The sequence below is a fragment of the Adiantum capillus-veneris genome, chromosome 3 (assembly GCF_014529385.1).
Source record: "Adiantum capillus-veneris isolate H3 chromosome 3, ASM1452938v2, whole genome shotgun sequence".
Taxonomy (NCBI): domain Eukaryota; kingdom Viridiplantae; phylum Streptophyta; class Polypodiopsida; order Polypodiales; family Pteridaceae; genus Adiantum; species Adiantum capillus-veneris.
In genome coordinates, this window is record NC_140933.1 from 87,724,216 (window position 1) to 87,741,298 (window position 17,083).

At 41.6% G+C, this 17,083-nt stretch overlaps 1 protein-coding gene across 2 annotated transcripts in view; it reads left to right on the forward strand.

The window, feature by feature from the left end:
• LOC147461259 (protein TIFY 10a-like) overlaps nt 1-9,774 on the forward strand; it is a 28,432-nt gene extending 18,658 nt beyond the window's left edge. For both annotated transcript variants that reach the window (XM_086500402.1, XM_086500409.1), the window contains one exon: nt 9,440-9,774. In XM_086500402.1, the coding sequence (XP_086356528.1) occupies nt 9,440-9,597 (158 nt within the window). In that variant the 3' untranslated portion in view covers nt 9,598-9,774. The remainder of the gene's footprint in view (nt 1-9,439) is intronic.
• The last annotated feature ends 7,309 nt before the right edge of the window (nt 9,775-17,083 follow it).

A 17,083-nucleotide genomic window follows, 5' to 3' on the forward strand; every position in this document is an offset into this window, starting at 1 on the left:
CAAAGCCAAGAGTTGTTGGTGTAGGCCTCCCTTCTCACAAGCTTGGAGTAGGTGGTAAGCTTTCCATTAAAGCTTGAGAAGGGGAGAGAGTCTTCTTTACTTCACGCATGAGATTGTGTGAGTGTGTGAGTGATAATGCCTTGCAAAAATCAGCCCCCTCTCTCTCTCTTGGGCAACCCCTCTTGCTATTTGTTCTTGCTACCCTCTCATTAGACCTCCCTAGGGCTAGCCAATGACAATTAAGCAGCATAAGTGATAGCCTTCTGACATGTATCCCCCTTTCCCCCTCTATGAGAGCTTTAGGTAATTTAATAATTCAACTAAACTCTCATTGGACCCCTTTGCCTCCTGGCCAATAGGAATCATGCAAGCCATTGGGCTACTGAATGCTCATTGGACCCCTTGGGAGACTGTCCAATAGTCTTCTAGAGGAATTAATTCTCATTGGTTCTTTTATTAAGTGTTTTTAAATTAATTAAACTAGATTTACTCTAGCCTAATTCTCATTGGTCCACCTCCATGGCCATCCAATAGGAATTGGGTACACCTTGTGGGCATCTGGGCTAGAGAGCTTACATGTGTCCCTCATTGCCTTTGTGTAAAGGGAGCTTGTGTGTATGTGTGTATGTGACTTTCTCTCTCATCCCCTACAAGCTAGGCTCACCCCGTCCTAAGTAGGGATTTGCAAAGACTTTTTTTACACACACAAAGCATCCAATTCCCCCATAGTTGACCTTTGGACACAACCTTTGAAGTTTGGAACCTTAGCATTTTGGAAATCTTAATGGGCTGAACCTTAGGATCTTTTTAGCCCATTGTTGCACATGGATCTTTTACAGATGGCCCCCCCTTTGGATCCCTATTTTCCCTCCTTTGGATCCCTAATGTGGCCGGTTTGCTAGCTTAACTAATATTCTAGCTTTTTCTCCCCTGGCACTTCCCCATATTAAATGATCAGTTTAACATGAGAAAATCATTTAGGAGAATTAGATATTGATTATTATGACATTAGCTCTCTCTTGAAATCATAGTCGTCCTCGACTATGGTGTAGAGAAGATAAAGCATATTCATGAGTCCTTTTCTTAGCGGGTAGAAGATCCCTATGTTACCCTACGACATCATTCCACAATGGATGACTAGTCCATTTGGCGCTTGAGAGCCTGAGGCTTCCGCAAGCATGTCTGTCCATTAGTCCTATCAATCTTCCATAGTATAGTGACAAGCTCTACTTGGTGTTTGGGAGACGTCGTCTCCGCAAACTTGATGTAAGCATGCATATTACTTCATTTTTGTGCAGAATAAAGAAAAAGAGAGTCTTATAAGACAAAAACTTTATTTTTAACATTTTGTACATTTGCTTACTCTTGGGAAGCATTGTAAGCATTGACAAAGTTTAGGTTATCCTTTAATTGTATGCCTTGCATCCATCTAGCATCTTCAAAAGGATAATTCTTAAACTTAATAAGATATCGTCGGATAGTCTTACCGCCTCTTAGTACCTTGTCTTCATGTCGGAGAATGGACTCGGGCTGCAACACCTCTTCTTGGTTCTCGATCTCTGGTGGGTCTTCAGTAGTTGGTTCTTGAGGTGGCTCTCCTTTGTAAGGATTTAACAGGCTCACATGGAAAGCATTGTGTATGAGCCAATGATTGGGCAACTTGAGTTGATAGGCCATCTCATTGATTGGCCTAAGAATCTGGAAGGGACCATAGTACCTTTTTGCTAGTTTAGTATAGTACTTTTGGTGTCTCGTAGGATTCTTGCCCGTCGTGTGCCTTAATCGAGTCTTGGGGAATTTTAATAGGACCCAATCATTTTATTTAAAGGCTTGGGCTCTTCTGTGCTTGCCAGCAGCAGCCTTTTGCTTTTGTTGTGAGATAGAGATAGCATCCTTAATCTTTTGAAAAGATTCTTGTAGGTCTCGGCTATACTCATTTGCAGTGAAGATCTTCCCGTGTACCTTAAGTAGCAAGGGACTTTTTGATCTTCCCTCAATTACCTCGAAAGGTGCTTTTCCCATGGAAGTATGTACAATGTTATTGTAATCATACTCCACTAAGGGTCAGTACTTCTCCCATTGGGATCTTTGATCTACTTCAGTTACATAGACTTTTAGTAGATCGAGAATTGTTAGGTTAGCTATTTCACTTTGGCCATCCGTTTGTGGATGATAGGCCGAAGAGAAGTTTAGCCTTGTCCCTAAATTCTCAAAGAGACCCTTCCAGAAATTACTGGTCATTCTAGGATCTCTATCCGACACTATGGACGTTGGCAAGCCATGGTACTTGAAAATTTGTGAAATGAAGAGGGTTGCCATTTTATGGGCTTTGATAGTCTTTTTGACAAGTATAAAATGAGCTTGTTTACTGAACCTGTCTACTATCGTCCATATTTCCGTATTCCCATGGATAGACTTAGGCAATCCAAAGATAAAATCCATGGATATGCTCTCCCATGGTGAATTAGGGATTGGCAAGGGTTGAAGCAATCCAAGTTGCTTCCCTCTATCAAATTTTGTCTTTTGGCATGATACCACACATTTAGAAACATACTCTTCTATGTTCACTTTCATGGTAGGCCAATAGAAATATGTTTCAATTCCCTTTAAGGTAGACTGAATCCCTCTATGCCCTGCATAAGGTGGATCATGAGATTCATACATTACTTTCTCACGTAGTGAGTTAGTAACGCATAGTCTATTGCCATAGAGAAGATAACCATCTTGTAAAGTAAATGGTTCTTCTTTCTTCCCTAATGCAAGGGCTGAAATCACATCTCTAAAATCGGGATCAATAGAATACTCATCTATCATTGAAGATAGATCATTGTGAGTTGCTATGGAAACCGCATTCACTCTCGGCCGTCTTGAGAGTGCATCAGCTACTTGATTATGCTTGCCAGCAATGTGAGCAATATGAAAATGAAATTGCAAAAGGAAATTTGCCCACCTCATTTTTTTGTCGGAGAGCTTGGTCTGCATCATGAAGTACTTAAGACTTTGGTGATTCGTTCGCAGAATGAAAGGAGTCCCCAATAAATAGTGCTTCCATGAGTCTAAGGCATGTAGAACTGCAAGGAGTTCCTTTTCATATGTGCCTAGAGCTTGCTCAACAGGGTCAAGCCTTCGACTTTCATAGCCTATGGCGTGCCCTTCTTGGAGCAAAACAGCTCCAAGGCAATCACCACAAGCATCACATTGGACCTCAAATGGTTTTGAGAGATCCGGTAGTGTAAGCACATGTTGAGAGATAAGCTTTTCTTTAAGCTTTTCGAAAGCATTGTTCTCCTTAGCAGACCATGTATACCTAATGCTTTTCTTTGTTAGGTCATGTAATGCTCCCGCAATTTGTGAGAACTTTTCTATGAAGCGTCTATAGTATGCACACATACCTATAAAGCTTCTTAGTTCATCAAGATTCTTTGGTTTAGGCCATCCTTTTATTACCTCTAACTTTGATGGATCCATTTGGATGCCATCTTGAGAGAGAATGTGACCTAAATACTGAATCTCTTGCAAGAAAAATTCACTTTTCTTTCGATTAACATAAAGTTTATTCTCTCTTAAAACTTGAAATATTACCCGGAGTTGTTGCTTGTGTTTGTCTAATGAATTAGAGTAGATGATAATGTCATCAAAGAACACTCCAGTGAAGGTTCAATGAGGCCTGAACAGCTTCTCCATCAAGCGGTTGAATGTGGCTGGTGCATTGGTCAAGCCAAAAGGCATGGCAATGTATTTGTAAAGACCAAATGTGGTGCGAAATGCGGTCTTTACAATGTCTTGATCAACTATCCTTATTTGATGATAGCCACTTTTTAGGTCAATCCTACTGAAGTAGGTCGATCCTTGTAGCTTATCAAATAGGTCTTCTACCCGTGGAACAGGAAACCTATTCTTGATAGTGATCATATTTAATGCTCTATAGTCGACACACATACGATATGTGCCGTCTTTCTTTTGCACTAATAGCACAGGTGAGCAAAATGGAGATGAGCTAGGCCTAACCATGCCCTTCTCAACTAACTCATGCACTTGCCGCATAATCTACTCTTGTAAAGCTTGAGAAACTCTATAAGGAGGTTTGTTAGGCGGTGAACTTCCTGGAAGAAGTTCAATTGCATGGTCATCATTACCTCGTTTAGGAGGTAGCTCACAAGGGATGTCGTCAATAAAAACATCTTGAAACCCCTTGAGAAAATTGGATAACTCTAATTTCTTTTGATTGCTTTTATTTTCTTTTGCTAAAGCATTAGGTTCATTTTGAGAATCTTTAACAAAAATCATGTACACAGAAATAGAGCTCTTTATTGACTTGTTGAAAGCTGGTGTATGTACAATGGGGATAGTGTTACCCATTTCCTTAACATCTATATACATGTCTTTTTCCCTGAACTTAAAGGAGATTCTCCTTTCAGGGAATTTAACATTGGCAGCCAGGCGATCAAACCATGGTGCCCCTAGGATTACATCCTCATGCTTGAGAGGAGAGATAAATAAGTCCTCTTTGTCCACATAGCTTTGGACATGAAGCCTCAATTTCCCGATTAAGGGAGTGATTGAAGTTTCTTGCCCCTTGAAAGCACTGTCTGCGGGTAGGACATCTCCCATCTCGTAGGCTTGTATGCCTATCTTGGTGGCCAACTCTATAGATATAAAATTGTGAGTAGAACCAGGGTCAAAGAGAATAAAAGCATCATGTTCTCTTACCTTTCCCCAAGTATGGCATAGAGGAGATCCTTTGTGGTGAGTTTGGTGAGTCTCCTCCTCTTGGATTTCAACCAAGGTAGCTCTAGGAGGATCTTGGCGGTTATTCTTTTGGGGACAAGCGCGGTATGCATGCCCTTGTTCCCCGCACTTGAAACACCGGTTATCCTTGCGATAACGCTCAAGCTCTTCAGGAGAGAGTTTGTTTTTACCTTTGTAAACTTCCTTCTCTTTAGCTTTGTTGGTGTTTCCCTTGGAGACTTTTGGACATTGTCCTTCCCCTTCGGCTCGTTGGAACCCTTGTTTTCCGTGGGCTTATTATTTCTTTTAGCTCCCATTTGGAAATTGATTCGAGAGGTCACCATAGTATGATGTATTACCGCCGATATGGTACGTGGCCTTTGGGAGTTGACATACTCCGCCATTTCTTCGGTTAAGCCCGCACAAAATTGTTGCTTTTGCTCTCCAAAATCCAACTTTTTGAAGACAGTGGCTTTGAGTTTCCCAAAACTTGTCTATATATTTGTGGATGGAGTCATAGGGAGAGAGCTTTAAGCTTCACCATTCGGTGAGTACTTTGTCTTTGGTATCGGTGGCCAAAAACTATTTCATAATGGAAGCTCTTAAAGCTTTCCATGTTCGTGGAGCTTCACCGTTGGCTCGTAGGCTAGACCACCATTGCCTGGCGGACTTTTGAAAGTGCATAGCTACATGGCGTAGCTTAGAGGACTCCATGAAGTGCTCATCTCCAAACGCCGCATCAAACTGTTGGATAAAGGCCAAGACTTTGTTCGTAGCAACAAAGGTGCCATCATAGGTAACTTCTTCAGCTTGGACGACCTCTTCCATGCTGCATAGGATTTCCTATGGCCCGTTCTTTTTTATGGTTTAAAGGTTGCACCATCACTTTCTTCAGAAGGTGAAGAATTTGAAGAAGGTGGAGAAGAGGGTGACCTCTTTCTCGTCCTTTTCTTGTCTTGGTTTTCGTCGTCTTCACCATCACTTTCATAAGAGGAAGAGGATGAAGATGATGGAGAAGAGGGTGTCCTCTTTCTCACCTTTTTCTTCTCTTGATTTTTATCATCCCTCTTTGAATTATGGTGTGGAGAAGGGTGCGATGGTCTTCTCCGCTTTGGTGGTGATGGAGAGCGTTTAGCCCGCCGTTTTCGTGGAGCCATCTCCGCCGAGGTGGCGGGAGATTCACTTCTTTCTCGTTCCTTCGGTGGAGGCTCTTGAGTTCTCCTTTGGGAAGGAGATGCATCATCAAGAAGTAAATTCTTGAGCCCTTCGTATGGATTCTCTTCTTCTTCCCGAATCGGAGAGAGACCTCTTTTGGAAGTCTCACAAGGCGGATTCCTAGGTGTTCTCTCGTCATGGTGGTGAGCTTGGAGAATCCCGTGAGCACGGAGCTGCCATTGCACTTCACTTTGGAGAGATGGATTGCCCATGGCTTATTGAAGCCTAGAAACAAGATAGTTAACAAGCATCAGAGCATCATTAGTAGCTTGCTCATTAGCAAAATCAAAGTTATCAACATTAATTTCACTCTCTTTACTATTCTCAGCCATTCTAACAACTTTTAGGTGTACTTTGGCACTTTGAGCCGTAGTTGCTACTCCTCTTTACCCCTTTAGAAAAAGCACTCAAGCTACTCTACCCGTGGCTCGAATACCATTAATTGCAAGGAATAGAAGAGAGGGTCGTTGAACACCAAAACGGCACCGGCTCCTGTCAAGATTCTAATAGCTCAATAGTGGTTAAGCCGTAGGCAAGCCCCGTAGGACTCCACTATTAAGACCATCGCTCTCGACGGTGATGCTCCGTTAACTGCACGAAGGCAGGCGCACTGCAAGGCTGAAAAATCCCTATTCTACTTACTCACAAGAAATTAATAATACCAACCATTTATAGCTAGCTTGAGGACCTCCATTCTTGAGAAAGAAAAGAGAAACCTTGTGCTCTGATACCAATGTAACATTTAATGGCCTAAAAACTTGTGTGTAGCGGAAATTAGCATGAACATAGTGGGCATTTCATTAGAATACATGCCTAATGAGAATTACAAGAGTGCTTGGGTGGAGAGAGCAACAAAAAGCATAACACCTAGTTAGATAGCATGAACAATACTTTCAAAAGAGAGAGAAATTAAGCTAATGACAATAGTTGAGGACCGGATTTACATGGAGTCGGTCCCCCCTCCAAAAGGCTTTGTATTATGGTTTCTCCCATCAAGAGAGACATTGTACAATACAATTCTTTGTGTTCCTTCAAGACTAGCTAGTGCAATGAAGATGAAAGCTTCATGCACTAAGCAAAACACTTATCAAACATAACATCAATTATGCCTGGTCTCAGACCCAAGACCTCACACACCTTCGAAGATGGTGAGAGCTAGCAGGGTATGAGAGTAGATTGAGAGGAAGGAGTAGTCTTACGAGAAATATGTACATCTCCTCACATAATCACTCATATTAGCATAGCTTAGCTTAGTAATTAGCATGGTAGAGTAGATGAGCATGCATTGAAGCTGGTTGGATTTGCATCACAAAGCCAAGAGTTGTTGGTGTAGGCCTCCCTTCTCACAAGCTTGGAGTAGGTGGTAAGATTTCCATTAAAGCTTCAGAAGGGGAGAGAGTCTTCTTTACTTCACACATGAGATTGTGTGAGTGATAATGCATTGCAAAAATCAGCCCCCTCTCTCTCTTGGGAGACCCCTCTTGCTATTTGCTCTTGCTACCCTCTCATTGGACCTCCCTAGGGCTAGCCAATGACAATTAAGCAGCATAAGGGATAGCCTTCTGACATGTGTCCCCCTTCCCCCCTTTGTGAGAGCTTTAGGTAATTTAATAATTCAACTAAACTCTCATTGGACCCCTTTGCCTCCTGGCCAATAGGAATCAGGCAAGCCATTGGGCTGCTGAATGCTCATTGGACCCCTTGGGAGACTGTCCAATAGTCTTCTAGAGGACTTAATTCTCATTGGTTCTTTTATTAACTGTTTTTAAATTAATTAAACTAGATTTACTCTAGCCTAATTCTCATTGGTCCACCTCCATGGCCATCCAATAGGAATTGGGTACAACTTGTGGATATCTGGGCTAGGGAGCTGACATGTGTCCCTCATTCCCTTTGTGTAAAGGGAGCTTGTGTGTGTGTGTGACTTTCTCTCTCATCTCCTACAAGCTAGGCTCTGCCCCTCCTAAGTAGGGATTTGTAAAGACTTTTTTTACACACACAAAGCATCCAATCCCCCCATGGTTGACCTTTGGACACAACCTTTGAATTTTGGAACCTTAGCATTTTGGAAGTCTTAATGGGCTGAACCTTAGGGTCTTTTAGCCCATTGTTGCACATGGCTCTTTTACAGATGGCACCCCCTTTGGATCCCTATTTTCCCTTCTTTGGATCCCTACTGTGGCCGGTTTGCTAGCTTAACCAATATTCTAGCTTTTTCTCCCCTGGCACTTCCCCATATTAAATGATCAGATTAACATGAGAAAATCATTTAGGAGAATTAGATATTGATTATTATGATAGAAACAATATAATTTTTGAAGTGAAGAATTTTTACAAATTAAAAAGAAGGGAAAATTACCAAAATACCCGTCTAATTTGTGGAAATTCTCAAAATGCCCTTCAAATTTTTCAAAATTTCCAAAATACTCTTGGTTGTGAGAGTAAATTTATCAAAAAATTAAGAAAATTGTAGCTTTTCATAAGAAGGCTGATTGTCTATGAATACAAAATACTAAAACTAGAATTTGAGTTGGTTATGTAGGCTTTGGAGATGAATTGCTTCGTTATTTTTAGACATAATTGTCTTTTTTTTGGGAGGTAATTTGTGACAAATTACATGCTAAGCACTAAAAAATTGATATACGTTGTCAAAATAGAATAAAGATTAGGAAATCATGAACAATCAAACTAAAATAGATACAAGGGTATTGTGGGAAATTTTGAAATTTGAGGGGTATTTTGGGAATTTTCATAAATTAGAGGGGTATTTTGGTAATTTTCCCTAAAAAGATTTACAAGAGAAAGCCCACCTCCAATCGAGCTAGGGCATCTAACCACATCACAACACAAGCACCAGAACACAGCCACCTAGTTAGGATTCCTAAGATCCTTTACGAATAATATCCATGGTGGTTCTTAATTTACTACTCACATTAAGTGAGTTTTGAAAAAAAAAAAAGGATCCTAACTAGGAGTAAAGCCTGCCAAAACCATTTTTCCAAACAAAGAGAAAAAGGAGAAACTCTCCTGAATTTAGAACAACATTTAAGGGATTTCAACGGTGAGCACAAAGTGGGACTTTAAGCACGTGTTCAATAATTTCACACTACCAAATGTAAAAATACCTTTCTTGGTTTTTTTAATCACAATATTTTTCTAGAGACAAGTTTTCTTTTTATGCTGGCCTCTTCTCATCTTTGGTACTAGTACTACCGGCCGCCTTCGGTGGCCCCTCTCTCTCTCTCTCTCTCTCTCTCTCTCTTTATGGCATCTACAAGAGCTTGTCTTATTTTTGGACTTTAGCCTTCAACTAGCAGATGTCAACAGTGTAAAGGGCTCCCACTTTTGCCATATTATGTTAGTATAGATGGAAAGTCTTTAGAGCTGAGTCCATTTCATAAAATGGGCATTGCTTAATGATTTTATGATACTTTTCTTGTACGATCAATCCATTTTTCACTTCATGAGATATTAATGTTATATTTTTGTTTGACAGAACTCCCATTTGCAAGGAAAGCCTCACTTGCTCGCTTCCTCGAGAAGCGTAAGACGAGGGTGGAGGCAAGGCATAGAGAATTTGGATGTCAAAATGATGAAACCACTAGTGTCATGGATGGTGGCAATGATGCATTCTTGTCAAATATAAGCCATTAGATATTTTTCCAACTTCCAAGTACATATCAAATTGTCAAATATAAGCCAAACTAGGCATTTTTACAAGTACATATCAAATCGGTTACTTGTCAAATTTTATTGTGTATTTAACTCTTCAAGTACATCTCATGTTGTGTATATTTCTTACTTAATCAAGAAGATTGCTTGGTTGTCATAGTTTATTTTGTATTTTACTCTTTATCTATGTACCATGTTGTGTATACTTCTCATTTTTATTTATTTTTAACTCACAATTGTGAGTGAATGTATTATAAAGTCATCGATAGAAATACGAGACAGCCTCAAGCTCATGCAGAGCCTTGAGGGACAGAGGGTTACAACCTAGCTAAGTTACAAGAGCCAAAAAGCATACTATTGCGCAGAGCTGACTGGGTGGCGAGCATTGTCCTAAAACAATTATCCGAGCTATACCTTTTGCTTACCACATAAAGTTTTCTTGCACAATCTCTGAGAAGCTAGCCATAGAGAGGACGTTATCGAAGACACGAGAGTTTCTCGCCTTCCAAATATTATTGAAGCAGTAGTAGGGGGCACCGGTTGAAATTAATTCGTAAAAACGATGAATAAAGGGAGATGCCCCTCAGTGATTAACGAGGGAAAGAAGGAAAAGAAATGAGATGGTGCGTGGCAGGAGATGAGCAGCCGAGCAAGTATGTAGCAGGAGACGAGACGAGCAGCCAGTCGGCGTTATGCAGTTGCCGTTGTAGAGTCAACCAGTGAGGGGGCCATGCGTAGTGGGGTTAGGGAAGGAGTCTATACAAAAAATTAAACTAAAAGTCGATTACCAGGCAGCGAGCTCCTTGCGCTGTTTTGGTTAGCTCGTAAACTCTTGTCTCGTAGAAGCGAGATGCCGGAGCTCGATTCTGGTTGGGAGTTTTGCATCGCTACACGCGTTGCTACGATGAGATGTGGGAGAGGAATCTCTAAAGATTAAAGTAATACTTGAAGAGTAGAGCCAATAGTATCTGACAATTTTTGAGTACAAATTATCAGTGCAGAACTCCGAAACTGCTTGCCAGGCACAAATCCCTCTTTAAAAACCATATCTTCCACGTCCTTTGTATCCATTTGCATACCTTCCTGCAAGGCCTCTAATAGTTGGGCATTCCATGAAAAGATGGCCAAGGTCTTCGTTAGCTAATCTGCACCCTGAACATCTATCGGGTCCGATACCACGTGCTTGAATCTTAACCCATGTCGGCACGGTCCCCCAAAGTACCTCCCATAGAAATATCTTCATACGTTGAGTCCAATGTGGATTCCAGATATTCTTCGTGTCACCTACCCATTGAGCCTCCGACCATTGCTTCTTCCAATGTTGCTTGTTTAATGGGGCGAACCAATCAACCTCATGAGAACTAACAATTGATAGATGCTCTTGATATGGGGTTTGGAGAAACGGCTACTCATGGGCCATTTCCAAGCTTTCCACTCAAAAGTAGATTCACAAATCGATATGAAAACACGGTCCACGCCTTCTACAAACCTGTTGATAAGTAGCTTCTCAGTGCCATTGAGTTGAAACTGGGCAACCACCTGGTCAAAGGATTTCTAGCACTTACTACTCATATCCCAAAAGTGACTTAGCCGTTGAAGTTTTTTATTGTTCATCCTTCTTGCAATTTTCCTCCAATCAGGATTCAAGACAGTCCCATCATCTTTAGGCAGCTGGGGGAACCAGCGAAGACAGATGGAGTTCTAGAAGTATCTGGTTAATTCACCCCATTACAGTGCCCTTGTTGCTTTATTACACTTTTTCACCAGCTCGCCTGTGATGCCACTTAGTCTTATGCTAGACCACCCCAAAGCTAGAATCTTGTCATGCATCTTGATCCCTTTTCACTGACCACCTTCAAAGGAAAGAATTGCCTTGTCAATCATATCCTTGGTCATGCTAGCCCATGACTGGTCTCGATTTTCCATTGAGACCACAAACTTGGCACACAAGGCCTCCACATGAACAATAGGGTTGGGGATTCCAAGGCCACCTTAGACCAACGGTCGAGCAATAACCTCCCACTTTGCCCATTGCCACATCGTTGAGGCTTTATTGTTGCTCCTCCATAAGAATCCTTTGATTGGTTTTAAAAACTCCTTCCAGTTATATTTAGCTATTTTGAGGAGCGGGGTGGTGAAGGCAATATAAGGAAGCATAAAAGCATTGATCACTCTGATCCGAATTTGGAAGGGAAGCAACACATACTCCCATCTTCTCATTTTCCTCTAAATCTTCTCAAGGAACCACTAGAACCTTTGCTAAGGGGGCTCCCAGATGTCAAAAAAACCTACCTTTAGACACAATCTCCCATGTCTAGACCGACGGTTCAAATGAATCTTTTCTCATTAGGGAGATTAATCTCGATTTCTCAATACTGCACTTCGACCCCGAAGCCACAACAAAAGTTTGCACAATCTCAAGGGCCTTCCTGAGCACCTGAGGGCAAGATTTCAAGAAGAGGAGTGAGTCGTCCGCAAACATCTTGGCCAGGAGCAGTTGTTGGCGGGTAGAGTGAACCCTTGTATTTCCCCCCTCTCAGCAGCAACTTCGATAGAGGATGAGACCCATTAGCAAAGAGAAGTGGGGCCAAGGGGAACTCTTGCTTGATCCATCTTTTGGCTTCAAAGGAGCCCACAATAAGAGCTTCGATATGGTACGGACACCCAGAGTGTGTATAAGCTGATAGAGGAATGGCCCAAAGCCCAGTGATTTCATGACATCTTGAATGAAGGACCATACAATCCTATCATAAGCCTTGTCCTGATCTAGCTGAAGTAGAATGCACTCTTGCTTCATGAAGGCGGTGTACTCAATGGCAACCATTGTTGTCAAGACGTTGTCATATATTGACCTTCCTTTGATAAACCCGTGTTGATGAGGGGAGATGACTCTGTTAAGTAGGGGTGTCATTCTGAGAGCAACTGCCTTGGCAATGATTTTGTATGCCACCGGCATCATAGTTATGGGACGAAAGTGCTTTAGCTGCGAGTAGCAAATCTGTTTAGGGATAGGCTTGATAAGCATTAAGAAGAGAATAGGGTCTAGGAGGACCTCTTTATTTGGTAGTTTAAGGGAGTCAAACCTCTAGTATTAAGAAAGAAATCAAAGGACAGGTTTTGAATTCAAACAGGTGAAACGACTAGTTTATTTGAATTCAAATTTCCCCCCTAAAATGAAAGTTAAAATCTAGCAACCAAAATCATATCATGTAACATATCTATGGAAAGAGCTCCGCGTGTAGATTATAGATCTATAATCTCTCCTCAAATCAGAGATCGTATGTCGGAGTTATGGAAGGCCAAAAATCAAAAAGTGTCCACCCTCTTTTTTGGGAGAAAAAGTGCATCCTTCGACCACTTTTACACACCCACCATTCTTGCACACACGGCATGCATCTACTTGTCAAAATGTTAATCACCTTCATAATCTCATGGCAAATCCTAGACCCCATCCTCTTCCTAATTCCCTCTTTTCAAATTGAGATCCAAGGAACCCTTGACCAAGCACGGTTAGCCATATATACGAGCGGGACCTTGAGGTCCTCCCAAAACTCCCTGAAGAACTCAGTGTTCATACCATCCCAACGAGGGGATTTCTTCTGCCAAGAGCTTGCAATGCAAGCAAGCATTCATCTTCAGAGAAGGCCAACTCAAGAAGATTGGCTTCAGGTTGCGAAACTTTCCTGTTGACACTCTCGAGCAAGGTTGCTCTGGCTTCATCCACCTCTTGAGAGTGGGTCTCTGGTTGGCCAATGATATGGCTAAGGGTATTGAGCATCATCCTAGCCATTTTGTCTTGGTCTTGTGTAGCATTCCCATTCTCATCTGTGAGCAAGTGGATGGAGCCACTGCTCTTCTTGATTTTCAAGGCCCTAACAAAATGACCTTGGTTAGTGGCCTCCCGCCAGAGGATGGTCTCTTTGGATATTTGTCTTGCCCTCTTGACCTCCTCAGGCTACTATTCGGCATAGTTGGCTTTTGCTTCCAACCACCTTTTGTGTTCTTCTTCGAAGGCTAGTCCAGAAGCTTTCTTGGAGGTGACACTAGCCACCTCCTCTTCAAGCTGCTTCAGGTGCTCTTCCCTAGCCTTTTTCATCTGAGGCCCTGAGCTTTTAAGCGCCTTTTAAATACTTTGAGCAAAGAGGTCCCAAGATTTAGGTTTTCAAGATTAACATCTTTATTGAGCTTGCCCAAAGCTTTCTTGCTAAGACTTCTAAATAGAGGGTCCTTGGAAAGATGTGCCCCAGTAACAAGAAGCTTCTTACTCCCCTTGGGGGGTCTGACCCACCCTAATGGCTTTCTTGAGTTCCATGTGTAGTGTATATGTTCCGACATGCTTTTTGTTGGTAACACCTTCATTTCAAGTATTGATGGGATCCAATCAGCTTGGTAAGTGTAGTAGCACCTATCGAGGCGGGAAGTCATGTGGGCATATTTCAGGATTGTGTAAGTTAAGCTTGGCATATTGTTCCAGGGACCCACCTCTCAAAGGTCCATCAAAGCCCATTTCTCACAAAGACCTAGCCATTTAGTTTTCTCAGAGCCTGCCAACAGAGTAGCTGAGCATGTTCTATCCTTACTCTTCTCCACCATGTTAAAGTTACCAATCAATAGCCCACTCTCCTTCAATAGGGGAATCCCTCAGGTGCATCCACAATTTTGCTCTATCCTTTGTATTGCAAGGGCCATAAATGTTGACTATAGTGATAGGCTGATCTTCCCACATAATTCGCACTCCTAGGAATCTCCGAGAGGGGTGATTAAGGACCAATTTGGGGTCCAGGTCCTTGTCCACAATAGAGAGGAATCCGTTGAACCCGTCCACTCCTCTCCATAGAACACCAACTTCTTTCCCAATGCCTATTTTCTTTTTTTGCGAGCATCGAGATGATGCTCTTGGATGGCCCAACAATTAACTTCCTTCTCCTTTCTAACTTCCTCCCATAAGAGGGTGTGCTTCTTTTGGAACTTCAATCCATTCACGTTCCATGACTGAATAGCCAAGTCTTCCATCATTGGGAAAGGGGAATAAACTCTTCAACATCTGACCCCTGTCCAGTCTCCATATCCATGGTAAGAGGAGAATCCGGGGGATCCAAGTCGGGGGATTTCTTTTCTTGCAGCACTGCAAAGGGATGTGGAGCAGGACGACACACGTCGTCCCTTTTGGTTGGGCAAGAGGAGGGGTGGAGCTTCTCCCTTTCTAATCTTTTGCAGTCTCAAGTGACATGGAATCCCTTGCCATTTCCTTTATCCTTTTGGCTCTCTTCAGGCGTGGGATTTTCACTATCGACTTAGTTGTTACTGTCGTAAACTTAGGTGAAGAAGTATTTACATTGCTAGGATCTTTAAAAAATTTGCAGAGTGAAGCACTGCTTCTCCACCATCTTCTTTTGTTGTTCTTGGTGACCGTTGTGTCACAGATCACAACCTCTTTTTCAGCTCCTCTTGCCTCTCTGTCGTTCCTTATCTATTTCTCACTCACTTCAATAATTGTTTCCTTAACAATGATATTATTGTCCCCTCTTAACCTAGAATCGTGCATTGCTGGATTGGTACTTTCTTTAACCTTCATAGAGAAATCCTTGGCAAAGTGCCCAAATTTGTTGCACTCAAAGCATGCCCCAAAGTAAGTTTAGAAGTTGAGTGGAATTGTGATTAGCCCTGCTCCAACATTGATGACCATGCTCCTAGGTGGTGTCTTAGAGACGTTCCAGTCTATAGTCAAGCCCTCTCATGTTAGGAACAAACAAGGGGTTGCCAAGCTAAGTATCAAGCATCCTAATATTATCCCACAGCCAACTTGGTAGCCCCGCAAACTCGACCCACATAGGATGGATCCCCTAGAGGGATTCAACGGAATCAAAGACAGGCTCCCATGGCACCAAACAGACCATGTCCTGTTAAACAATAGCGGACCTTTATCTAGAATCTTTGAGACATTGCCGTTGTCCTTGAATTTGATTGAGCAAAACCACATAGTGAGGTATGCAATACTTTCAATTGCCCCTCCATGCCCAAGAATTTGTGGTCCTTGAATTCATTGTATCAATACGTATCTTTTATTCTGGCCTCTTCTCATCTTTGGTATGGAAAGTCTTTAGAGTTGAGTCCATTTCATAATATGGGCATTTCTTAATGATTTTATGATATCTTTTCTTGTATGATCAATCCATTTTTCACTTCATGAGATATTAATGTTATATTTTTGTTTAACAGAACTCCCATTTGCAAGGAAGGCCTCACTTGCTCGGTTCCTCGAGAAGTGTAAGACGAGGGTGGAGGCAAGGCATAGAGAATTTGAATGTCAAAATGATAAAACCACTACTGTCATGGATGGTGGCAATGCATTATTGTCAAATATAAGCCATTAGATATTTTTCCAACTTCCAAGTACATATCAAATTGGTTACTTGTCAAATTTTATTGTGTATTTAACTCTTCAAATACATATCATGTTGTGTATACTTCTCACTTAATCAAGAAGATTGCTTACTTAATCAAGAGCTATCTTTCAAATTAATAGAGCACATATTCTCTCGTTTTCATATCCTTTTACTAGAATAACTGTAGTTTTTTTGCTATTCATTAACAATAATTAATATGACTCTAAACAACAATTGAGTCCTTTAGAACATTGATGTCATGCATGCACATGAGAGCATATTCATCTTAGCTCTTTGCCTCTAGATTTTTGCTTATGAACAATGAGCAATCTTCAAAAGTGTATACATGAAAAGAATTCACTTCTAGCAGTTACACACAATTTTGTGAGGTCCATAAGGACTTGCTACATCGGATGGATTCAATGAAGAATCAAACCCACAATAAATTGGGAACAATTACAAAATCTCAAAACCAGCTTTCCAACAATAAATAAATTTGATTCCAGTGTCTTGGCTTTGGCATAATGCAGAATGTCCTTACATATCTCTTTCAAATATTCCGGTGCTATAGTGAATAAAGATCATTGAATTAATAAGAAACCATACTCGCTTGCATATTTTCATCTACTTCATCCTTTTGTTCCTATAATACTTTAACTTGTGCCTAAAGAACAAAGGATTTAAAAACCCTAAACCCCCTCAGCAGGGCAACACGGTGGTCAGCAACAGACAGAGACAAAGAATCTATTAAACTTAATCTTCCTACAGTGCGACGCAATGGTCAGCAACAACCACGAAGAAAGGATGTAAGATAGCTAACCCCTCCCTGCAATACGACTCAGTGGTCAGCAACAACGAGAGATGGGAAATCTAATTGCACCTCCTAAGCTACTCCCTATAGTGCAACAAAGAGGTCAAAAGCAGTCAAGGATAAAGAGTCTAAAGTCTAAACCCCCCTTGCAGTGTGTCACGAGGATCGACACAGTCAAGGACGGGCGTCTAAACTCTCTCTCTCTCTCTCTCTCTCTCTCTCTCTCTCTCTCTTTGCAGTGTGACACATGGGTCAACACAGCCAAAGAGAG